General features: G+C 50.1%; 1 protein-coding gene and 1 long non-coding RNA gene across 4 annotated transcripts; one reads left to right on the top strand and one right to left on the bottom strand.

The window, feature by feature from the left end:
* The first annotated feature begins 250 nt into the window (after positions 1-250).
* On the top strand, positions 251-10,810 carry NDUFAF2 (NADH:ubiquinone oxidoreductase complex assembly factor 2). 3 transcript variants are annotated; one of them, XM_061570705.1, is made up of 5 exons: positions 251-329; positions 3,986-4,105; positions 5,022-5,111; positions 5,984-6,024; positions 7,392-10,810. In XM_061570705.1, the coding sequence occupies exons 2-5, from the start codon at positions 3,991-3,993 to the stop codon at positions 7,725-7,727; spliced, it is 582 nt and encodes a 193-aa protein (XP_061426689.1). In that variant the 5' UTR covers positions 251-329; positions 3,986-3,990; the 3' UTR covers positions 7,728-10,810. The 3 variants fall into 3 exon arrangements, with proteins under 3 accessions (XP_061426689.1, XP_061426690.1, XP_061426688.1); XM_061570706.1 differs by having other exon boundaries at positions 259-350; XM_061570704.1 differs by lacking the exon at positions 251-329 and adding an exon at positions 365-557.
* Positions 10,811-12,906: 2,096 nt separating this feature from the next.
* LOC133354215 (uncharacterized) lies at positions 12,907-16,247 on the bottom strand. The gene is made up of 5 exons (XR_009756548.1): positions 16,145-16,247; positions 14,563-14,643; positions 14,040-14,199; positions 13,586-13,744; positions 12,907-13,363 (listed from the first exon to the last, which is right to left on the bottom strand). It is a non-coding gene; the product is annotated as an uncharacterized LOC133354215 (long non-coding RNA).
* Positions 16,248-26,323: the final 10,076 nt, after the last annotated feature.

The raw sequence follows: 26,323 nt of genomic DNA, 5'->3' as shown, positions 1-26,323 counted from the left end.
TCCCATCCCCCCCCTCCTCCTCCCATCCCCCCCCTCCTCCTCCCATCCCCCCCCTCCTCCTCCCATCCCCCCCCTCCTCCTCCCATCCCCCCCCTCCTCCTCCCATCCCCCCCCTCCTCCTCCCATCCCCCCCCTCCTCCTCCCATTACCCCCCTCCTCCCATTCCCCCCCCCCCTCCTCCCATCCCCCCCTCCCCACCCGCCTGTCCGTCACGCGCGTCGCGATTGGCTACCGCGGCGTCGCGCGCCTAAGCGGTCTATGAAATGCAATCGCGCCGCTTGTTGATCCCGTGCGCCGCGTGCGTTGTGGAGGTTGACGAGGCGCTCCGGGTTTGTTTGTTTCCTGTCGTTGTGAGTCAATTAGGGGGACTAAGTAGGCGACGCGTAGTCAGTCGCCTGCGACGTTGATCGGCGTTACGGATTCGTGTTTGTGTTGTTGCTGAAGAATGTTGCGTTGGTGTTCTCTGTTTAAACGCCACGACATCTGAACGTTGTCTGAGCTTAGCTCAAAGGAGAAGCGAGCGCTCCCAGGCCTGACGGTGGCTGTAATGTTACATTGTTAGTAAAGCAATTATCATCATCACACGATAGTAATTAAACAATGATTGAATGGATATTACTCGGCGCAGTGTTTAGCCTAGGGGAGCCCCTAATGGCAGATTGCCACTCAGCAGACGCGTGAATTGTATACCTTGGGTATTGTATACCTTGTGTATGATTAATTGTATACCTTGGGTATTTTATACCTTGTGTATGATGAATTGTATACCTTGGGTATTGTATACCTTGTGTATGATTAATTATATACCTTGGGTATTGTATACCATGTGTATAATGAATTGTATACCTTGGATATTGTATACCTTGTGTATGATTAATTATATACCTTGGGTATTGTATACCATGTGTATAATGAATTGTATACCTTGGGTATTGTATACCTTGTGTATGATTAATTATATACCTTGGATATTGTATACCATGTGTATAATGAATTGTATACCTTAGGTATTGTATACCTTGTGTATGATCAGTTGTATACCTTGGGTATTGTATACCATGTGTATAATGAATTGTATACCTTGGGTATTTTATACCTTGTGTATGATGAATTGTATACCTTGGGTATTGTATACCTTGTGTATGATTAATTATATACCTTGGGTATTGTATACCATGTGTATAATGAATTGTATACCTTGGATATTGTATACCTTGTGTATGATTAATTATATACCTTGGGTATTGTATACCATGTGTATAATGAATTGTATACCTTGGGTATTGTATACCTTGTGTATGATTAATTATATACCTTGGATATTGTATACCATGTGTATAATGAATTGTATACCTTAGGTATTGTATACCTTGTGTATGATCAGTTGTATACCTTGGGTATTGTATACCATGTGTATAATGAATTGTATACCTTGGATATTGTATACCATGTGTATAATGAATTGTATACCTTGGGTATTGTATACCTTGTGTATGATCAATTGTATACCTTGGGTATTGTATACCATGTGTATAATGAATTGTATACCTTGGATATTGTATACCATGTGTATGATTAATTGTATACCTTGGGTATTGTATATACCTTGTGTATGATCAATTGTATACCTTGGGTATTGTATACCATGTGTATAATGAATTGTATACCTTGGATATTGTATACCATGTGTATGATTAATTGTATACCTTGGGTATTGTATATACCTTGTGTATGATGAATTGTATACCTTGGGTATTGTATACCATGTGTATGATGAATTGTATACCTTGGGTATTGTATACCTTGTGTATGATGAATTGTATACCTTGGGTATTGTATACCATGTGTATGATGAATTATATACCTTGGGTATTGTATACCTTGTGTATGATAAATTGTATACCTTGGGTATTGTATACCTTGTGTATGATGAATTATATACCTTGGGTATTGTATACCATGTGTATGATGAATTGTATACCTTGGGTATTGTATACCTTGTGCATTATGCAGTATAATTATACCGTATTTGTCTAGAGTTCATATCACGCGTTCTTAACCCACCGCATTTACCCATGGTTTGTTTTTGTGTCAAGGGCTATTGACTGATAACTAAACACGTTTGAATGTCACAGTCTGCAAGGTCACTGCTGTCTATGGCTCTCGGTTTGCTTTCGTGCGGTTTTTTAAGCGCCTGGTCTACAGGAGGTCGTGGGTTCGATCTCGACCCTGACACCTGCTGTTGTATATTTGGAGTTTGCGTGTCTCTCTCTTTCATCATCATCACGGTGGCTAAGAGATGTTAACTCCCTCGCGTGGCATACAGGAGGTCGTGGGTTCAATCCCGACCCTGACGCCTGCTGCTGTATATTTGGAGTTTGTGTGTGTCTCTCTCTCATCATCATCACGGTGGCTAGGAGATGTTAACTCCCTCGCCTGGTATACAGGAGGTCGTGGGTTCGATCTAGACCCTGACGCCTGCTGCTGTATATTTGGAGTTTGTGTGTCTCTCTCATCAACATCGCGGTGGCTAGGAGATGTTAACTCCCTCGCCTGGTATGCAGTAGGTCGTGGGTTCGATCTCGACCTTGACACCTGCTGCTGCTGTATATTTGGAGTTTGCGTGTCACTCTCTCATCATCATCATCACGGTTGCTAGGAGATGTTAACTCCCTCGCCTGGTATACAGGAGGTCGTGGGTTCGATCCCGAATTTTACGCCTACTGCTGCTGTATATTTGGAGCAGCGGTCGGCAACCAAAAATAACAAGGAGAGGACATTTTTTGTTCAAATTCGGTCAAAAGAAAAAAAAATCCCTCGATATTTCAAGAGCCGCATTGTAGTCAAATACGAGACGGTGATCCTTAATAAATGACGTCACGAAGCAATCATTAAAGAGCCGCATGCGGCTGCCATACCTGTCAATCCCTTATCAGTGCCCTACCTTATTACAGACCAATTTAAACCTTAATGGTCACCCAGTGCCCTTCTAAATCTCAACCTTCATCCTACAAAGTCCCATCACAAGGGAGAGAAAGACAAACAAATAGACAGCATTCTTTTTTGCCCGCATTGAAACAGCTGTACGACGTATGTACCTGAAAACTCAATTTCCCTGTACAAGAATACTGGTGAACCGTATTGGCTGACAGGTTGCAGACCCCTGATTTAGAGTTTGCGGTGTCTCTCTCCGCTTGGTCGCGTGGATTTTTCTCCGCGTCCTCCGGTTTTTCCCCTCCACATTTAGAATCGACGTGTCACGCGTTTTGGAGTATTTGGCTGCTACGCATTTCCACGTGATGAAGGCACTTCGTCGCGCTATCATTTGTGGTACCCGAGAAAGAGCTACACAGCTCAGTGTGGATGGAGCCTTACCTGGTAAAATTAAAAATAAAATGTAGTTCATGTCCGAGACTACCATTCTCTTAGAAGCATGCTCATGAAAGCAAGGTCTTGGCTATTACTGACCTTAAACCGTACCCCTAAACTCTAAAAACCCAATTGCAAACCGAATCCCTAAAGCAACGACCCGGAAAATATTCTGCGAGGAATTTATCCCCGTGTGTATCTTATCTTATTTTAAAGCATAATGCAAATGGTGATCCCAGCTTGTCAGACTGACTTTGAAATTGTTTAGTCCTTTCCCTAACCCAGTGGTCTACCGGTTCTGCTATCGGTGTCATGTAGTAAGATCCCTTGTAAAGTAGTGCCCCCCTTTTTGTTAGGGTACAGTTCATGTAAGCAGATATCACAGAGCTGCCTTCAATATGCCTTTCGAGTGACCTCTGCTCCACAAAGTGGAGGGCGGCAGTTTTTCACCCGCTCTGCATACGACAATAATGCCCGTCGCATGGCGGTCTAACCGATGTTTGAATTCTCGGCTAAAACTTTACCGAAATGTTTGCGCGGAACCAAATTTTAGCGTGGCGATTAAAACGTCGCTTTATTCACACGGGGTGGTGTCTTTGTATCGGTGTTCCCGCAGCTGAGATGAGTCGCGTGGTGACGTTACTGCGCAGCAAGCTGGGCATGCTGCGAGTGCACATTGGCACCGACTACCTGGGCAACAAGTATTACCTCGTGCCCGAGCAGCGCACGTGGACTGGTGGGTGCGACGCCGCAGTTAACACGGCGGAACCCTCATCCCGCACACACACGCCTGGACAAATATCACAATATAGGACCACGGAGCATAAGAAATGGTTGGCATTGGTCCAGATAAATGCGACATCTGTCTTGCTGGGGTGGTGTTGTTGCCTTGGTGTGGTTGTTTTGCCTCCTTGCCCAAGCTTCGCATTTGGTGTTGACAAATCGGTAGGAATGTGTGTACTTGTGCAGTTTGTGCGTATTTACTTTATTTACATTCGTACATTTTTTTTGGGACTTGCTTACTCGTATCGTTTTGTTTTTGTACTGTTTGTTGTAGTAACTCGCTGAGCCACCCTTACTGGACTTCTGTGAAAAAGGGCTTCATAGTTGGTCGGGATTCCTCCAGGATTCTGATTTACTGCATCTGTGTCCAGAGAACTCAATTTCACCAAAATTTCACAAACTGGTCATTTTAAATGTTGTCATTTTTTATTTCTGTGAATGAGATCAAACTTTAATAGAAAAAAAAACGACCTCTGACCTGATAATTTGTCTTTTATTGTACAGCCGTTGTTGATCTGGCTGAAATGACAGAATGGCCAGAATGGCGAATTGCCCGATGATGCTGGATGTAATTACCAGTGAAACGTCGTACTAAAAAATTGTAAATGTTGTGGATTCACTCTTCAACACACCGGTGGGCTAAAGCAGTGAACTATTTGTCTTTTGACAACGTGACACTTTTTTGCTGATTGGCCATGTCGGGTGGTGGAGGGTTACGACACATTTATAAATAACGCGATCTAACCCAAAAACTTTATTATGAGCTCATTGTCTCTTACACAGCCACAAAGTAGGAGCCCTCTTAATCCACCCATTTGTTTTGTCGTCTTGCCCGCCACGCTTGCCGATCCCGTGTTGCCTCCGGTCAGGTCGCACTGTGCGTCCGCGCCGTTTGGTGGAGGCGTCGCAGTCCAGCACGGCCGACTACGACGGCGACAACATCCCCATGGAGTGGCAGGGTGGGTGAAGGACCTATCCACAAAGCACACCAACGTGCCTAACGTAAAAGCAACAGTGGTCATCCGGGCAGCGACATGGCCCAGCGGTAGCGTGCTCGCCGCTTGTTCCAGGGGTTCACGGTTCGAAACCGGCAGTTCACCCTGGTTATTGCCGCGGTGTAATAACCGGACAAAAAACGCACCAAAAACGCATCAATTACCCACAAATTACCCAGTTGGCATTACGGATATCAATCGTAGCCTTTACTGGCAGACTAGATGCGACTGTGAAACACGGCCTTCGTGATAGTCCTGTGCTATATGAATGGCATGAATACCAATTATAATAGATTATTACTAATATTATTATCACTGCATGGAGGGCATTCCCTTATGAACATTTATCGTGAGGGTACGCAACATAGCCGGGCATAATCCCCCCACATAACGCTCATCGGTTGTTCATTCAGTAGCTCTGAATGCATCCATTGAACCTGCATCTAGAAAATCCAATCGTGTACCTCTACAGCCCTTTTGTCAATCCGAGCTTCAGCGTTGAATGGGACAACCCAGCCTGCAACTTGCAGATGTCTCGGAACGGAAAATGGTTAACTTCCTAGATCGGGTGCATTCTGGGTGACTTGGTCAAAGGCTACGTGGTTGGCAGCAGGGGAGCATTGCAGCAAAATCCATTGCGCCGCTGTGCTCTGTGCTTCCAACTCTCTATGCTCGCTGCCTTCACCGTCCAGCACTGACCAGCATGGGTGAAGCGTGATCTGATAACTTGAGTAACGTGTAGACTATCAGAGGAGCTGCTTCGTTCCTTGCGGCGTACAGAACAGTCCCGTTGGCGCTTGCCCAGTTGACGTCGATGGTTGTGTTTGTTCGTGCAGCGTGGATGCAGGGAAAGAGGGACGGTGCCCCGACCATGGAGGTGAGTGACGAGGCACAGTCCGGTCATGGAGCAGCACCTCACGGGTTGATGGGCGTTTTCACACTCTCATCCAGTGGAAAGATCCCGGCAAAAGCAAAGATGACATTGGCCCCCGATGATTTCTAGATCCCAAATTGCTGACATTTCTTCACAGTCCAGCATTTGCAAAAGCGTTATCATCTTGCTCAAACGAGCATTGCATTAGCAGTGATGGTTTTCATTGATGGTCCTTAGGCCTGTGGGTGGATATTCCACATTGGAACGGTTGGAGATGAGTAACTTGCAAAGTGCAATTATTTCTGACATCTTAAAAAAAGTACTCGGAATGATGCATGCTTGGAATATTACTGAGAAATAGAAAAGGGAACACATGGATTGGAGAACGAGCACAGGTCAATGTTGTCATTTGGGCACACGAGCCTTCCCGTTTAACGAGTGAGATGTTCCAATCCAGCATGACGATTGCCGTCACCATGTATCTCTAACATTTCCCCACTGTATCCCACATTTTGGTTACCACTTCTTGCTGTACATTTTGCATTGTCTCTCGGTTTGTTCCAATGCATTGCCTGCTCAGTACACTGATGTTGAGCATCATGAGCCTCCAGGAAATGTGCTTTCGTGCCTCAATGATTTCGTAGATGTCAACGTTCAATTTTCCCAGTCCCCTGAAGAACGTTACATTGAGGTTTCACTTGATATGAAATCTGCGACAGAACACTGTAGTTATTCCCTCTGCAATGAACCTGAAGGTAGTTAATGGTTACATGTGGTAACCTGATTACATAGTGGAAACGGTGATCATAGGGGATTACCTTTACCTGCATTTCACCCCTCAGCACTGTGGACTAGAGGTGTATGGTTATAGCCACTGATAGCAGCCGGGACTTGTGAATGAATGGGCCCCAGCCCCCTGTGAATGACCTGGGACTCGATGAAGAGCTTTGCCCCCCCCACCGCCCTAGGATGCGCTGGGACACATTGGTGCTGTCCTGGTTGTTTCCCCAGCTCTCCCTGGGGCTCGTTGTGCTGAGCCCCCTAATTGCTTCGTTTTGGTCCGTGCCACAGTGTTGCTCTCTTTACTTTCTCCCGTTTCGTTCTCGCCTCTGCCCTGACCACCACCACCGCCGCCGCCACTCCTTCTACCCTCATGTAGTTTTTTCTTTTGTTCATCACAATCGATTGCCTTTAGAGGCGAGATAACTTTAATTATTGTGAGTGAGCAGGCTGACACCACCATCAAAGCACTACGTTTCAAAAACCCGGATCGATTAAAAGCGGCTGAAACCCAGAGCCGAGGCACCCGTAGACTCAGCGGCTCGCCATCTCTTGACACGGCCCGTGCGTTGTCGCCGCTGCACCTGCAGGAGGTGTCCCGCCGGGAGGCAACGAGCCACCTGGTGGCCGAGCGGGGCCGCCTGAGCGAGATCAAGGACGAGGAGGCCCAGCAGCGCGCCTATGAGGAGGGACTGGTGGCACGTGCGGCCACGCGAGCTCCGGGCCACGCCGCGCTGACCCACGGCATGCCGCTAGGCCCGTCGCCCGAGCCCGGCGGCACTGCCGGCAAGTTCCATCCGGGATCGTGGCTCCCGGGTGAGGGGGCGGATACCGGCGGAGGGGGTAACGCGGCGACGGCAGGACGGGACGGCGGTGGCTTCCAGCCGGAAAGTTGGACGCCTGGACAAAAGGGCACGAAACAATGAGGCCTTGCCCAACGTCGATTCCTTTCCACCCGGTTATGTACAACCCAGTATTTCCAATTTTGGGAGTCGTGTAAAGGGTAAAACGGTTAAAGGCCGGTGCAATTGGTTTCTTACGCCACTGCTAAATTTGAAACTTACAAACTAAACTAGTTTTATTTTAGCACGTAAGGCCCACTGAGCTAGTTTATTTTTTTCAGAAGCCACAAATGATCGCTCAATGAAGTGGCCTGTTCTGTGCACATTTATAGCAGCCAAATACTCTAAATGCATGTTTCTAAATGTGGAGGGAAAAACTGGAGGACCCGGAGAAAAATCCACGCGACCACGGGTAGAACATGCAAAGTCCAAATATACAGGCGTCAGGGTCAGGATCGAACTGACGACCTGTATACCGGGCAAGGTAGTTAACACCTCGCCACACTGAATGAAGGGCCTCGACTGGTGGCAGCTCAAGAGAGGCCCTCTATCGGGTATGTTAGGCCTACTCTTCCACGCAGGCCAGACGTCTTGGGAAATGTGGAAGTCTCTACACTATGCCCGGCCACGTTTGACCTTGCCGATCGACTGTTATGTACGCATCCATACTGCTAGGTGGACAAAGGTGGTGGAATTTAATCAACTTGCCCATTGTTTGATCTGCTGCGCTGGGAGAACGAACTGGAAAAAACGAATGTGGATTACAAGTCTCGACAACATCGTTGGAGTTATGTAATGAGGGCAAATAAAAAAATATTCTGGAAGTTATTTTGTCGGAAATTTGCACACCTCTGATTAGTGTGGTTGGCTACGTACGGTGCGAAAGAAGTTCTGCATACATACGTATTGGGGTATGGTCCTTGAATAAACAATTTAGACCTACTGGTCTAGAGTTCAGTAAGCCTCTGTCACTCTTAACATAAAATTAGTGGCGCCATCATAATCTGCAAGGTGTTATAACTACTTGTCAAACATGCAATGTAAACAATGTATACATATTAGTCGTATAACACCACACTACGGCATTCGATGCAAGTGGCCTTGGGAAGTACATGTCTCGGACGGAGGCCGAACCTAACAAACTGGAAGTCCAAGGAGAAAATCGGACCTGAGAACACGTCCACCACAGAGATGGAGCAATGAAATCGGTTCATGTGGAGGTGGTTTGCGGATCGTTGGGCCGTGAGACTGGGGGTTGGAAAACTACATTTTCTGAAGGCCTGATTGATACGGAGATGTATTGCTGTTATCTCAGTTACTGATCAATGGCGCAAAACACCATTGGCTAGCAACAAACAGCACTATTCAAGTGTGCAATGGTAAAGCGTCAATACGTTCCTCGAACTGGGCAAGGTTATATGAGCGTGTGGGAAAGTAAACGATGTGAGGGATTATCCAAAGTGATTTGGAGTTCCCCCCCCTTAACCCTGGTGATCTTCACCGAGCTCAGTGTTGTCGGTGGTCCGACATAGCTTTGCGGGGAATCTACGTCATCGTTAATCTTGGCATTCGAGTGAAAGCGTCGTTGCTCAAACAAGCGTTGGGTGTTGCTCATCTCCATTGGTGGCTCCGAGGCGGTAGTAGCGACTCCACGTTCAGCTGGTGGGTGCCAGTATTGCACCCAAAGCGCAATCACTGTTGACTTGCCACAAAGAGGAGGGGTAGCTGTTTTTGTATCTATCCTAGATGGTTAATGAGCTACGTCGACTTAAAATTTCAATTTGAATTAAGCCACCTGACTTGGAGAAGTACTTGCCCTGATAAAATGTCACGTGTAAAGTAAAAAAGACACGTGTAAAGCAATGACATTTTATTAAATAGCACATCACAATCCACTTTCATAAATATCAAATATACAAAATATACAACGGTTGAAACATTGTGAACCGCCTTTGTAAAACATTGTCAATGCTACACTTATTTTCTAGCATACTTTATTTCTTATGGTTTTGTCTTTAAAACATGTTTTCAACACGATTAAAAAATCTCTTTACTCAATGCCATCGCTATGTTGAGCATCCTATAAACCAGCGGCCCCCAACCTTTTTGGCACCGGGGACCGGTTTTGTGAAAGACAATTTTTTCACGGACGGGTCTTTCCCCCTTTTCAAAGAAGCTCTCCAGCGACGTTTGTGTTTTTACTCATTGTGGCTACTAGGGGTTAGCAGCTCGTGGGCTTACCAATACTGTGACTGAGACAAGTGAGTAGTGTCGGATTCTGACTTCTCATAATGAGCACGCAACCAAATCCCTCGCATGCGCAGTTTACAGGAGGGTTCGCGCTCCTGTGATAATCTAATGCCGCCACTGATCTGTCAGGAGACGGAGCTCAGACGGCAATGCGAGCGATGGGGAGCGGCTGTAAATACAGATGATGAAGCTTCGCTCGCTCGCCCACCGCTCACCTCCTGAGTGCGGCCCGGTTCCTAACAGGCCACGGACCGGTAGCGGTCCGCGGCCCGGAGGTTGGGGACCCCTGCTATAAACCGTTAACCAAATACCTGCTAGAATTAACACGAATGTAGATTTTTTTATTTAAAGCTTTCATGACTGCAGGGATTCGTATTCTTGGTTCTTTCGGTAAAGTCACGTAGAAGGGAAATAATAAATTAATGAAATTCATATTGTAACATTAAACTTACCATTGTTGTGTTCATAGCATTAACTCTGAGTTAATGCTATGAACACAACAATGGTAAGTTTTATGTTATGATTCTACTGCAATAAAAGACACTTTTTGGATAAATAATGAATACTGAATTGCATTGGTATATTTTAGAAAATTCCATTCATGAGAGGCATGATTGAAACACAGGTTGGCTAGAAATGCAAATGCATAGAACGCGTTGGGACAATGTAGGCCTTCCAGTGAAATCAATTGGACGCCTTGACCACAGCAAGAGATTCACGTAGATAGGTTCAAGGAAAATAACAAAAAAACGACGTTTCGATCGCAGCACAAGCGGTCGTCATCCTGAATACCAAGGGGCTGTCCATAAATGACGTCACGCGATTTTGGACGATTTTTGACCCCCCCCACCACCGCGTCACAAAAAGTCAGACCCCCCCCCTCAAATATGACGTCACAAAGCTCTGCCCCCCCCCCCCCAAATAAAACATGCTTCAAATCGCTTTAAACTATTGTCATTGTAGTGCGTATTTAATGTGGCGCTGCACTCTGATGTAGGAGAAAACATAAAAAAGTCTAATTAAGTAGAACGTGTTGTCTATATTTAAAGTTGCGCATTTTTACGTGACGTCACATTTCTCAAACCCCCCCCCACCTCGTCACTTATCGTCACAAATGTCTGACCCCCACCCCCCCCCCCCAAGTGCGTGACGTCATTTATGGACGGCCCCCAAGCGCGACGTAAAACAAACATCTGGGGCCACCAGCGCGTGAGACTACCCCGTGGCCTGTGGCGGTGGAACTTTGATGCAAACTTCCACCCCGGAGGCCAGTGTCTTTGAGGTCACAGGGTTGCCAGCGCCATGGCTGTCCAGCAGCGGCACGTTTAACTTGGGCAATACTCGGCAGCAATTTTGACTTGAGGCGATGTGGGCTTATTTTGAAATCGTCTCGGTTTACAAAGTCAATTGACGCCGATCCCTCGGGGGGGATTGAGAGTGGCTGCCCCGTTGGGGACGTTGGTCACTAATGCATTTGAGCACAGGCAACCACCGCACCCACCACCCAGTTGGTTCCTGTACATCGCCTCTGGACACTTTGCATTTGGAGCCCGTGGAGTTGCACAGCATCAAACACTCGAATCCAGCTGTCGAGGCCTTTTCAAAATGCATATTCGTTACGGCTCCATTGATGTGCCAGAAAGTTGCACGTGGTTGGTTTTGGCAGCAGGAGCATGAGAAGTAGCTGCCTCCAATGCACCCGCAACAGTCAAAGAGTTCCCATGCCATGGCACGGCTCGTAAGTCTGAACGTTTGTTATCGCACATACGAGTCCATCCCATCACGAAAGTGCACGAACCACACCTAGTAATCTCTTCATAAAAACACTGTTAAGTTCCTTGCAAAACTGTCTCAGGCTCAAGGATAGATCGCGAACATCAGCCGGTAATTGGTTCTGGGTCTCTAGGCCGGAGACCCAGAAGCTGCGCTGGCCGTAACGCGCAAGGTTTGCACGCAGGTGACACGGCATCAGTTGGGGTTGCTTGAGGACAGTACACGTTGCTTGGCCGGATAGGATGGAGTGGAATGGTGCAGGACTCTTGTAGATACATCGGCATAGTTTGTCAACAATCCTATGTTTGACAGCGCTTGTCACTCTTCTCGTATCGAGGTCACTCACGATCGCATTACAAATTTTGCAGCTGAACTATCAGGCCAGCCACGGCATTCGACACTGGAGCGGACACAGATGCACAGGGGTGGGCGCAGCCGAAAATGCCGTTGCAATACTCCGCGCGGCGAATTCGTGGAGGACCACCCTGACTGTCTCAGCGGCCCGTGCGTCACGGACTGCACAATTGTCGAAGCTGAGAGAAGCGCCGTCCGTTTGAGCGCCTGACGTGAGTGGCGAATGTTGGCAAGGATGCCGGGACGCGTTACTTTATACGACACTGGGATGCCGCAGTCGTTCAGGTGAATGGACTCTTGGTTGACGCTGGTGAGCTGATGGTAGGTTCCCGAGTGTGATGATTTCAGTCTTAGAATTCAGTTTCAGATGGTGTGATGGCATCCAGCAGGTCCGCTCTCTTGGCCATCACTCCAGAAGAGGCCTTGATGTTTCTTCCAGGAAGAGAGGATTACAGACTGCAGTGCTATCACCAGGCAGTAGTGGCAATACACATTCTCAAACTTCTTTGTGAATTTTTCTTTTTAGTTTTTCCATCCAAATTTGGGGGAATTCAGAATGGTCTAATAAAGTGCACTTGGACCCAGGGTTAGGCATGCGAGTGATAACTGTCTTTTGATTCATAGTTGTTTGAACTAGCTGAACGTTGATGAAACTTTAGATATGTGTGGGCCAGACGGAATGTATGCCAGCAGTTCACCTGACCAGTTTCTCTTACTCAAATATTCCTTGACTTCGTAAATTCTGTCCGTCCGCATTTTGCCCCAGCAATTGGTGGCCTGAGAGCAATGTGCTTTCACTCTGGAAGAAATATGTCGAAGGCCTTTCAAAAGATTGCTGATTGCTTCATTCTCTGCACAATTGCCAAACTTCCATTTTGCGTTGGGCATTTTCTCCGGGCGAGGTATGAATGTGCAACTCGTAAAGACTGTCACGCATCTAGAACACGGTGGGCACTCGTCGAGTTTCAGATTCAAGTCGTTGTGCTTGTAGGCCCTGGAGGTCACCGTCGGAGGGAATTTTAAAATACCACTTGCATCTGGGTGGTTTTGGGCGAATGTGACAGCTTGGGCTACGAGTGGATGCCAGTTGAACAGGCAGTTGAGGGCCAACATTATTTCTGACGCTTCTTTTCCTGAACAGCTCAAGGAGGCGCCCCAGAAAGGTGTGGCATTTAGAATGTTGTAGCCTTGCTCTCATCACAGAAACAACTTTGTGATACTACAGTGGCAAAAAAAGGCAGTTTTGGCATCGTCGGGGAATAAGGCTGCAGAATTCTTTCAGCAAGGCCCTCCAGAGTCGTCTTGATGGCATCGCTGTTTCCAGGACCCTCAGCACGGACGACCTGTGTTCAAAAAAATTTCAGAGTTGATGTTACCACAAGTTTAGTTTCAGAACAATGTACAACAAATAACCAGTTAGTGTTAGCTCAGAGGTGGAATATGTGTGAATGCTTCGATAGCCAAACTGTTTCGTGTTATCTTCTGAAACCCATTAACCTCGTGCTGCCAACAGCTCTACAGAACCTTTATCTTCACAAGAGAATTATATACAAAAACACACTCACCATCTCCAGTAGAATCGAGTATGGTGTTGTTCTTGGCACGTGGGTTTTGAATGCATCTGGGTTTGCTGACGAGCTTCGGAATTTCTCAAGAATAGGCATCTCTTCAGGGTTGATGCGGGGTTTGTTGATTTGTCCAAGGAATAGAATTGAGTGCCGAACCTGCAAAACATACATGCGGTTTTACATTTTGCATTCATCTGTTGGTCGTGCGGGAGGGCGTGTGGCACAGTTTGGTGCCCGGCTATCGTAGAGTGCGGTCGTGTCGCTACAGTTCTCTGCAGTGACGTCTTTAAAAACGACGGCGCTACTACGCCTCTCTAAATAAAATTCACGCTGAGCCGCTTGCTGTGGATTTACCACACAGAGGATTTGACATAAATTCGCCAACATTGCTTTAGTAAAGTGTGTTAAATGCTTCTCAATTAGGAAAAAAGTGAAATATGTTGATGCTTACCTCGTCAAGGTACTTGTGAACATCACTGCCCTCGAGTTTTCCCTGTTGAATTGATTCTTTTCCATAGAGCGCCATCTCGACAAATAGGCCAGTGTAGGTCCGGCGGAAATACTCCTTAAAATCTTTGATGTAAATGAAAGCGCTTGTTTTCTTCGTCTGCCTGCAAAATGTATGAAATATAAACACCACATTAAACAACAACAAAAATGACATTAAAAAACTATTGATTTATTTTCGTATTTGGCAATTGTTGAAATATTGCATTACAATATATTTTTTTGTGCCGTTTCGATACCAGTGTTGTTGTTGACTCGGCAAAAAATGTAACGCCGGATTGCTTTTGCGGACGTAAAAATAACATCTCGTACGAGATGATTGCTCATAACTCCGGGTTGAGAATTCTTCCTCGTCGTGCAGATGATGCATCGGAAGAGAAAACGACGCTAACAACGTCGACGATAAGAACGTCCACGCAGCTTAACGCACGGGAGCGAACCATTTGATGTGGGCAGCATGCACTTACCGATTGGCCATTGTTGTTGTGTATATAATATAAAATAGTCTTTGGCTCCTTTCCTCCGTCTTCACATTTGCCAGCAGCCCTCTGAGTGTGCAAAACAAAAACGAGCGCGCAAGTTAGAACCTTGGAGGGGGACCCCAAAACATTTTTAATTGTTCAGTAATCGATTAATTTCAAATGCATTCCGTGTTGTAAGTTCAAGAACCGGGCACAAAAAAACAACCAACTCTTAGACGCAGCCAGCCAATAATGTGGTCTTGACACACTTGAGCTTTTGCGATGATTGCAATGCATCACGACAGTTGTCTATTTTACATGCTCACAGCTGACAGTGCCACCAATGTTGTTAGTGTTCTTTAACATTTGTCAACAAAGCAGTTTGGGGTTTTCCCATTCTACTCGACAGTGATTGAGTGGACGAAAATTGTTGAACGTGACAATGACCAAGACAAAGATTCCCCACATAGCCTTAGACTGTAGGGGCAAGTGCCGGTAGCACCTATGAAGGCCAGCACGGCACGCAAGGGGGTGGGTGGCCAACACCACGCCCGGCCGCCTTTTTCTCCCTAGCGGCGATGTTTACACACCGCACCAGGTACTCATGTGAGGCTGAGTCGACTGGGACCCTCCACCCCAGACCACCCACCCATAATCCATGCCTCTGCCGAGAGCAAATGAACTCGTGTGCATGAAGACCCCGAGTAAGATTTCCTTATATGAAACAGCAGTTTACTGAAGAACAATAGTGGCAAATTGTATATGCGTGCATTTCCACATCACAGATTGCCAGGCTGGGAAGTTACGATCACTTCACGCCAACATTTAATAACCGAGGAGCCGACTACATTTTTTTCTTGACATCTTTAGTTGACTTCGACGAAAATAATTGCTGGAATAAATTCACGGACTTTAACCACGAGCCCACACGGCTCTCATCACCGCTCGCCAACTCGGTTGGTGCTGTATATCGACCTGCCCTGTTTAATCAGTATTATTATTCTTTCTCGATTTGAAGTTTTCGTGACTGCAATAATCCATGCTCTTTGGTTTTATTTGGTAAAGTCACGTAGGTAAAAAAATAAAAAATGAAAAAAAAATGAAAAAATACATTTCATTTTTATTTTCTTTATTCTACGAAAACATTTCTCAACTGGTGCTACGCAGTTTAAGCAGTCCATCTTAAGTCTTTTCACCGCCGGTGTTTATAAAACAAGCACCGCCTTGTCAGAAGCCAACAGGGGGGTGGTGGTGAATCTACTTTGGAAACGACTGGGTCTTGCCGTGGTAACGTGGAATGCACACCTTCAGACCGATCGCGGACACGGACGCATTGCTCATCAAAAAAAAGTGGACCCTGACTTTGGCAAGAACAATGACAGATACAATATGTGCACTTGACAGCGAAGCTCTACGGTATATTTACTCGGGAATTCATTATTAAACACGCTAACGATCAATCGCGTTTTCAAACAAGACACTCTGTGTGCAAATCATAACACGCTACTCAAAACCACCATTCAATTTGACATCCTGAACAAATACACAAACACACATCGAGTAGTATCCATTCATTGAAGCATCCTACCTTGTTTGAGTATATTGCATCCAAAGGTACTGCTGAAGTTGCTTGCAACGAAAGACGTCTAACATACGAGGAAATGATTGCCAATGACTTAGCCAACCCTCGGTGCTTCGTGTATATATAATATGTGTGTGGGGTGGGGTAGCTGGCCTCAGGGAGGTGCTGGTGGGGAACCCATCCGAGTGGTTTCGGCTTTCGCAGAAGTGACGGCGAAGGAGTCATGACGTTCGTGCTTTCGTTTTTGACGGCTTCGTGCGTTTCGCGTTTGGACGCGACTCAATTGTCCAACAGAGGGCGCCCAGCAAGCAATACAATTAGCGTCGTCGGGTTCATGGGATTTCCCCGCTTGCTGCAACACCCACAGCAACAACAGCAACAGCGACCAAACTGTTTTATTTTGCCATGTTAAAGCCCCGCTTAGCTGTGCAGATGTTTTCTTCAGACGTGACCTGTCCGTCACGAACGATAGCTCAACGAAGTGGCTTATCGCCACGTGGAGATGTACAGCAGCCAAATGAATACTCTAAACGCCGTGATGTTCATTCTAAATATGGAGGGGAAAACCGGAGGGCGCGGAGATAAATCCACGCGACCACGCGGAGAGAGACGCCCCAAACTCCAAATATGGAGCAGCAGGCGTCAGGGTCGGGATCGAGCCCACGACTTCCTGTATACCTGGCGAGGTAGTTAACATCTCGCCACCGTGATGATGATGAGAGAGAGAGACGTCCCAAACTCCAAATATACAGCAGCAGGCGTCAGGGTCGGGATCGAACCCACGACTTCCCGTATACCAGGCGAGGTAGTTAACATCTCCTAGCCACCGTGATGATGATGAGAGAGAGAGAGACACGGAAACTCCAAATATAGAACAGCAGGCGTCAGGGTCGGGATCGAACCCACGACCACCTGTACACCAGGCGAGGTAGTTAACATCCCATAGCCACAGTGGCACCACAAAAGTGATCAAGGCTCCAATTGTAATGGTCGCGCTTGGCATAAGCAAACTAATGCCACGCGCCAAATCGGGGTGCTTAAAATATCTCGAATTCAGAACCCGATCCTGCCTGCATCACTCTTATCTCGTCAACTACATCCTTGAAGTAAATCTATCTCATCTGTGTCTCTTCTGTCGTGTCACTAGAGCCGTCATTCGGCTACATTTCTCCCTTCATACTACGTCTCTGATTTCGTGTCCATAGCTTCTCTAGTGTCACGTCACTTGGGAGTTAGGAAACGAAATTTGAATGGAGGGAATTTCCTAAACAATGATCTGCGCTTGGGCAAAGGTGGCAGTGCCACCAATGCCCCACTATGGTCCTGAGAGTGGAGATTCACCTCATAGCCCTTTGCGATGTTGACATGAACATTTATTGAAACAGCTTGCATGGGCAATGATGAATGGAATTGGCGGAACTGTATTGGCACGGCACAGATTCAAAAGTTCACTCAAAGGCGATTGTAAAATGTCAATTATGATGGCCAAAGAAGTGTTAATCGCAGGGACATAACTGAACAAAAATGGGCAAATTCATTTGAAAAGGACCCGTGATCCAAATGTTATTTTTGTCAAAACTCAAAATAGGTGTGAGTATTGAAGCAGATGTTAATCTTAAACAGATCTTGCTTGTGTAGTAAGTATATATGGAGGCTTGACGACAGGATCGGAGGCACACTTATTTATTACACCAACACAGTTATTACAGGTCACTTGGCTACAGGGATTTCTCGACAGCTAACCCCTCTAGCCTATACCAACTCCTCCACTACGGGACTAGGGGAGGCTATCTGTCCCAGCTTGGTTAAGCTGGGATCCCGGCTCCCTGAGTCACCAGACCAGCTTCGTCTGGGCTCTCGGGGCCACGCCACCGGCTTGCCCTGGTCGGCCCTTAGAAGGACAGCGAGCCAGGGGAGCTCCGGGGCCTATACTAGCAGGTCTTCGTTCTTCACTGGTTAAAGCTGAGTCCCGACCTCGAGCCCTCGAGCTCATCACCTTTTATAGGACTTGCCCCCAAGGGGGGGCCCGTGGGGGATACACATGCGGACGTCGGTGCGAGCGCCACCCTTGTGTACGGCCGTAACCCCGCCCCTTGTGTTTGTTGGCCATCCGTGGCCATGCATAATCACACCTCAACATTCGTAGCCATGCGCAATTACACCTCTACATCACCCCCCCCTGTACAGCTCGCAGCCGTCCCCGGCTGCAAAAAAAATCAGAATAAAGGTGCATCCCTCACGAAAACCCCGTGTGTGTGTGCCTCGCGTAATTTTTTTTTTTAACAAGAACAAGAAAACCCCAACAGGAACAACAAGAGGAAGAGAGAGAGAGAGAAAAAAAAATAACCCGACGCACCCTCCCCGGATAAATACCCCAAAACCAACATATATATACGCTCCGGACGCCACCTTTCCCATTGTCCGCAAGGCCCCCCAACGGCCGACCTCACAACACCCCTTCCCTTTTGTCCGCAAGGCCCCCCAACGGCCGACCTCACAAAAGTCTGCGCGTTTTGGCGCGCGTTCTCGCGGCGGGCCCGTCACAAGGGCCCGTCCCGGCACGCTCAGTGACGGTTGTAGACGGTCCGGGTGCAAGAGGGTCAGGCGTCGCTGCCGAGTGACCCCCGACCCCTCCGGGAGGGGTTGGTGGGCGTGGGCCCGTCACTCCTGTTTCACCCGGGGACGGAACAGTTGGCGTCAGGTTAGGCGAGTGCAGCGACGACGGGGAGTCGGCGACACCCTCACACGTTTGGCCATGCGTGTGTGTGTGTGAACCACGGGGCGGCGTGACGAATGGTTTTAACCTTGAGGGGTGCACATACCACCGGCGCCTCCCCCATTTGACGCGAACACATTGCGGCCGCAAAACCTGCACGACCTCCACTGGCCCCCGCCACGGCCGTACCAATTTCGACGAGGTTGCCAGCGGCACCTGAGGACAGTGCAACCACGCCCTGTCCCCTGGTTTCCATTTGACCACCTGCACCCGCCCCAACCGAAGCCTCTCGTTCGCCTTCTGGCGGAGTTCGGAATTTTGCACGGCCGCTTCCCGCGCCTCAGACAATTTAGCGATGTTAAATTTAACGTGTTCGGACAAGTTAGACTTCGCCTGGGGCGCCGAGAGCTTCAGCTGGGTCGCCACAGGGGGGTGAACTTCGCGCCCATACATTAAAAAGAAAGGGGAAAATCCGGTGGCCGCATGGGGAGCCATTCTGTAGGCCTGCAACACACCGGCTATACGGAGGTCCCAATCCGTCTGGGATATCGACACCTGCTGGGACAGCATGGACGTGATGGTCCGATGCAGCCGTTCCACCATCCCGTCAGTTTGTGGGTGATACGGAGAGGTCCGAACCTTCTCCGTACCCAAGAGGTCGCACACCTCACGTAGGAGTTTACCAGAAAAATTCCTACCCTGGTCAGTAAGCAGCCGTTCCGGAGCACCTTTGTCGAGGACATAGCCCTGGACAAAGGCCTCCGCGATGGCTGCTGCCGACTGGTTCGCCAGGGGCCAGGCCATAGGCCATCTCGTGAAGTATTCAACCCCCGTTAGTAAATACCTATTGCCCCTGGGCGTAGCGGGAAATGGGCCAAGTATGTCCAGAGCGACGAGCTCGTTAACCCGGGAAACTTTTATGGACTGCAGCGGAGGGTTGGACCCTCTCGCAGGCGGCTTCCTCTGCGCGCATTGCGTGCATGACCCCAAGAGATCCCCCACGTCCTTTTCCATGCCCGGCCAGAAGAAATCCAGCTGGAGCGTGGCAAAGGTCTTGTGAACCCCCAAGTGCAGAAGCCGCTCATGAACAGCCCATACCACCTTACCCCTTAAAGCAGCAGGCACCACAAGCCGCTGGCGCCGGGTTTTTCCATCCCAGTGCATCAAAAGACCCTGGAACAACCCCCACGAGTCAACGTTTTCCACCCCCTGACCAGCCCCCCCGACGCGACGGCGCAAAGCGAGGAGGGAGGTGTCCTCCATTTGGAGGCGTCCCCATTCCGCGACCGGCAACCCCAGCAACGAATCCCTCCCTTCTTGCTCGATAGGACCCGAAGCCGAAGGTGCATCGGCAGCGGCCACGAGGACCGAATCGGTGGTGACGTTCGGGGGCCTACAACGCCCCGAACCCAACAGGCACGCGCACTCCGAAGTGGGTGGCAATCGTGACAGGGCATCAGCGTTCGTGTGGCGGACACCCTTACGATATGTGGTGACAAAGTCATAGTCTTGGAGGATCTCCAACCATCGAGACAACTGGCCCGATGGTTGTTGAACCCGCAGGGCGTACTGTAGGGCCGCATGATCTGTACGGACGGTGAACCGCCGACCGTACAGATACGGGCGGTACTGCTGAATGAAATAAACAATCGCCAATAATTCCCGACGGGTAACGCAGTACCGCTGTTCGGCTGGAGACAGTACCCGACTACCGTAAGCCACCACATGCTCTACGCCCCCAATGAGCTGGGACAGCACGCCCCCGATGCCCGTGTTACTTGCGTCAGTATCGAGCAAGAAGGGTTGTGAAAAATCGGGGTAATTCAACGGCGGAGCCCCCACCAAAGCATTCCGGAGGGCGCGAAAAGCAGTCTCCTCCTCCGGCCCCCAATGAAACCTGACTCCCTTGGACGTCAAGGCATGCAATGGTTTCGCAATCGTAGCGAAGTCAGCCACAAATCGTCGATAATACGACGCGAACCCAATGAAACTCCTGACCTCTCCCACCGAGGTGGGAGTCGGCCAGGAGCTGACGCATTCCGTTTTGGCGGGATCAGTGGATATCCCCGAGCGCCCAACAATGTGACCCAAATATCGCACCGATTCGCGGAGTAAATGGCACTTCTGCGGTTTAAATTTCAAATTGGCAGCCCGCATTTTGAGAAAAACAGCACGCAACCTCTGGAGGTGTTCCTCGAAGGATTTGCTAAAGACGATGACATCGTCTAAGTAAATCAAACACGAATCCCATTGCAAACCTGCCAAGACCAATTCCATTAACCGCTGAAAAGTTGCCGGCGCAGAATGTAAACCCATCGGCAAGCGGTTAAATTGGAAGAGATCTTGCGGTGTCCGAAAAGCAGTCTTAGGTTTTGATTCGTCATCCAGAGGAAGCTGCCAGAATCCAGATAGCAAATCGAGGGTGGAAAAGAATCGCGCCCCCGCCAAGGCATCGAGCGACTCATCCATTCGAGGAAGCGGGTACGCATCTGCCACAGAGATTTTGTTCAGACGCCGAAAGTCGACACAAAACCGCAGTGAGCCGTCATGTTTTTTCACCAAAACGATCGGCGCGCCCCACGGGCTGTTGGAAGGGGAAATGATATCGGCGGCTAGCATGTCATCAACAGCCGATTTGACATGATCCTTTTCGGCGGGACTCAACCGAAAGGGATTTTGGCGGATTGGCGCGCTGTCACCCGTGTCAATATGGTGTCGCAGCAATTTAGTACAACCAATATCAAATTTGTGTTGACTAAAAACGTCAGCAAATTCGCTCAGGAGAACTCGCAGCTGCGCGCGCTGCGAGTCGGACAGGTCCACTGAACCCGCGCAAAGCGCATCCAGCCATCCGTCATCACAGTCCGAATGCGGTCGCAACGGAGGATCGGTGGATACCTGACCCACGAGTGGTTCCTCATAGGGTACCGGCGTTGCGTGTGCAAGCACGGTCCCTTGAGGAACCACGGCCGTTCGCGATCCCACATTAAGGACTGCAATGAAGGGGTCCCCATCCCCTCTCACCATGGTCTGAGCCGCGAGCAAATCGGGTCCATTTACCCCGGCCCGAGATGGTCCCAACAAGACCCCCCGATCCGCAACCCCTTCATTAAACGGCCGACGCAACCTAAGAGGGACGAGCATCTGAGCCCCCGGAGGCACGCGCACAGTTTTTGTGACGAGCGCCTGCACGGTGGCAAACGCCCGACGCTCCGTGGTGGGGGAAGACAGAAATGTAACGCGTCGGCCCGATGGGAGCTCAATGCACCCCTGGTCAATAAGGATGCGGATGGGCATTTTGGCCAGAAAATCCGTCCCCAACAGGCACGGAACCGCGAGTGAGGAGGAAACCAAAACAGGCCCGGATAATTTAATGTCCCCAATGCAGATAGTGGCGCGGATTTGGCCAATAATGCCCAGAGAGCCCCCGTTAGCGGCATAGCACGGCACGTCAACAGGGAGCAAGGGACGACTTTGAACGGGAAGGATGTTATAAATCAAATCAGATATAATGGTCGCCGATGCCCCTGTGTCAATTAAAATCCGCACCTCTACCCCATCAATGTGACCGACCACGACCGATGATCCCGCCGACGCAGCAACGACACGATGGGCGAGCTCCGACCACTGACCCGGTTGGAGCGCTCGCCGCATTACCGAACAATCGCGCGCGACGGATGGGGAATTTGGAGCCCTGTTTAGTTGAGCGCGTGAGTGTGTGTCGGATGTGTGCGTGGGCCAAACGTGTGAGGTGCCGCGACTCGCCGTATTTCTCTGCTGGAGCTTGGGAGGAGACGGCGTGGCGTCCTGACGAGGTGTCGCCCCGCGCTGACGGGGAGCCCGACATCCTGACGCAACGTGGCCTTGCAGGCCACAGTTGTAGCAGCGTGTGAGCGCCCCCGATGTCCTGGGCTGCTCCTGGCGGCTCGGTCCATTCCGAGCCTGTGGTGCCGCCGCTCTCCATTCCCCTCGCCGCTCCACCCCGCAGACCTCCTCCGATGGGAGGGCGGTAGCCGCCATGGCATGGCTGGCCGCCCCCTTTGCCGCCTTTCGACGAAGGGACCGCAAGCCCCCGTGGATGTGGCGCGCGACCAGCAGGGACGACATCTCTGCGTCGTCTTGAGCCAGGACGTTGACGTCCAGCTCATCAGCGAGTAGCAGCAGCTTCTCAGCCACCATGGCATCCACTCCTTCCTCGTCCATCCGTGGAAAAGCAGCCTTCGCTAGGGCCAGGAGAGCCGTCCGGAAGGCCAGGGGCGATTCGTTGGCGCCCCGATGCCGATCGTGGAACAGCTGCCTGCAGTCCGAAGGCGGCCCATAGACGGCTGACAGCAGCTGCAACGCCAGGTGTAGAGTGGCGCGCTTTTCCCTCGGCGCCGAGGTGAGGGTAGCCAGGGCGTCGTTGTCCAGCATCGCTGGCAGCGCGCGTAGAGCCTCGGCGTCCGACCAGTTCGCCATCTCTTGATGAGCGATGAACCGCCTCTTGAAGCCGCCCCAGTCTCCGTCAGCGCCGACGAATTCTTTAAGAGGCGGTAGACGCTGCTGTAAGGCGGCGTCCGTGGCTGCAGAATGCTCTCCGTCGCTCCCCGCCGATGATACAGTGTGGGCGGGCCGTGAGCATGGCATCGCCGGTCGCTCTGATGTTGACGCGCCGGCCGGCGTTGATGATGTCACGGCTTGTGCTTGGCGCTCAGCAGACACGTGACGCGGGCCGGCCCCGCCCACCGCTCGTACTGTAGAGATGGCGGGAAAATTGACCGCGAGCCGCGTCGGGGTGGCGGGAACCGTCGCCCCGCGCCGGCTGCCGTCGTCGACCCGCGCTGCTCCTCCAACCCCCAGCCGCGTGATCTCCTCCAACGCGGCGGCCGCGGCGTAGAGCAGGTCCGCCAGGCGGGAGTGGGCCAGCCGGAGTCCTTCGGCCGACGCATTCCCCTCCTCCTGTCGTAGCGGCGCGGGCGTACTCGGCCCTGGCTGCTCCGATTCGACCCCGGCCATCTCTGGTGGTGATTCGGCCCCGGCGTCTTCCATCTCCGACTCCCTGGTACGTGTCGTCCCTCGTGTGTCCATCGTTGGACGTTTACTTCTGACACCAGATGTAGTAAGTATATATGGAGGCTTGACGACAGGATCGGAGGCACACTTATTTATTACACCAACACAGTTATTACAGGTCACTTGGCTACAGGGATTTCTCGACAGCTAACCCCTCTAGCCTATACCAACTCCTCCACTACGGGACTAGGGGAGGCTATCTGTCCCAGCTTGGTTAAGCTGGGATCCCGGCTCCCTGAGTCACCAGACCAGCTTCGTCTGGGCTCTCGGGGCCACGCCACCGGCTTGCCCTGGTCGGCCCTTAGAAGGACAGCGAGCCAGGGGAGCTCCGGGGCCTATACTAGCAGGTCTTCGTTCTTCACTGGTTAAAGCTGAGTCCCGACCTCGAGCCCTCGAGCTCATCACCTTTTATAGGACTTGCCCCCAAGGGGGGGCCCGTGGGGGATACACATGCGGACGTCGGTGCGAGCGCCACCCTTGTGTACGGCCGTAACCCCGCCCCTTGTGTTTGTTGGCCATCCGTGGCCATGCATAATCACACCTCAACATTCGTAGCCATGCGCAATTACACCTCTACACTTGTACCACGAAATGCCTGGGGAGAGGTCGCTCACCTGACAGCACCCACGTGACAGCACTCACCAGACACTTCAACGCACCGGACACTGCTCACCACTAACCACACACACCTTGACCACTCGCACTACTCACCTCATGCCATTGATCAGACACGTGACACACTCATCACCTGACACTCCCAGCCACCAGACACTGACTACTCACCTTGAACCTGACATGGCACTGTCCAGACTAAACACTGACCAACACACACCTGACAGCACTTCACGTGACCCTCACCACTCACCTGACCCTCACCACTCACCTGACCCTCACCACTCACCTCACCCTCACCACTCACCTGACTCTCACCACTCACCTCACCACTCACCTGACTCTCACCACTCACCTCACCCTCACCACTCACCCCACCCTCACCACTCACCCGACCCTCACCACTCACCTGACTCTCACCAGTCACTTCACCCTCACCACTCACCTCAACCTCACCACTCACCTCACCACTCACCCGACCCTCACCACTCACCTCACTCTCACCACTCACGTGACCCTCAACACTCACCCGACCCTCACCACTCACCTCACCACTCACCTGACCCTCACCACTTACCTCACCCTCACCACTCACCTCACCCTCACCACTAACCTCACCCTCACCACTCACCTGACTCTCACCACTCACCTCACCACTCACCCGACCCTCACCACTCACCTCACCACTCACCCGACCCTCACCACTCACCTCACCCTCACCACTCACCTGACCCTCACCACTCACCTGACCCTCACCACTCACCGTTCCTATGATCACTGTTACATTGCTTATGGCTTTATTTTGGTGATTTCGAAAAGTTTTTTGGTTTGGCCATGTTTGTTTGTTGTAGTACGGAGTTAGACTGATGGCCTTAATCTAAGTTGTCTTGTGGTTGTTGTTGTTTGACTTGGATCCCACTGGGATTTTTGCACAGCGTTGGTGTACGGTGCTTTTTTTCTGGAAGACTTTGTAGTTTTTTCCTGGATTTTTCTGTTTGCGCATAGTCACTTTAAGATGTTTTCTTGTTCATGTTTTTGTTTTTTGTTTGTTGCGGTTGCACCCGATTCAAGAGCCGAATGCCTCACAAGGCTACACCTAATAAATTAAACTGAAACTGAAACATCCGTCTTTCCCGCTCGCAAACACGTGGTGCCGGCGTTTTGAGAAAATTCAAAATTCGGCCAATCGGGCGGGGATGGGTGGCGTGGAGAACACGGAATGGGGTCACGCGACCTTCGATGGATCGATAGATCGATGCAGGAGAGTGTTCTGATTTCCCAGTGATGCCAATCAGAACGGTTGGACACAGGTCTAGAGCTGGAACAATTAGCCGACGCAGTCCATTAATTGACTGAACGGTATTACCCATTATTTTCTATGGTTGGTTACTCGGGCCTCTTAAAAAAAAACCAGCGGGTGCGCTAGCATTCTACTTTCCAAAGGCAGGAAACCCCATACTAGCTACGCCCAGCATGACATGGCTGATGTCACCAAGGCCCTCCCATCACCTCCCTTCCAATGTCACACGTGGGAACAGATGTTAACGACCATCGCGTGGTATACAGGAGGCCGTTGGTTCGATCCCAACCCTGACGTCTGCTGCATATTTGCAGTTTGCGTGTGTCTCTCTCTCTCGCTCTCCCCGTGGTCGCGTGGATTTTCCTCCGGGTCCTCCGGTGTTTCCCTCCACATTTAGAAACGTGCGTTTAGAGCGTTTGACTGCGATAAATGTCCACGTGATAAGCCACTTGGTTGAGCTCTCGTTTGTGGCCAGGTCGCTTCTGAAATACAGCAACGAAGCTCA

Source organism: Lethenteron reissneri, chromosome 46 (assembly GCF_015708825.2).
Source record: "Lethenteron reissneri isolate LAM-NWPU_2019-01 chromosome 46, ASM1570882v1, whole genome shotgun sequence".
NCBI classification, from domain to species: Eukaryota; Metazoa; Chordata; class Hyperoartia; order Petromyzontiformes; family Petromyzontidae; genus Lethenteron; species Lethenteron reissneri.
The sequence above is the reverse complement of the archived record's forward strand: the minus strand, read 5'-3'. Positions and strand labels throughout refer to the sequence as shown.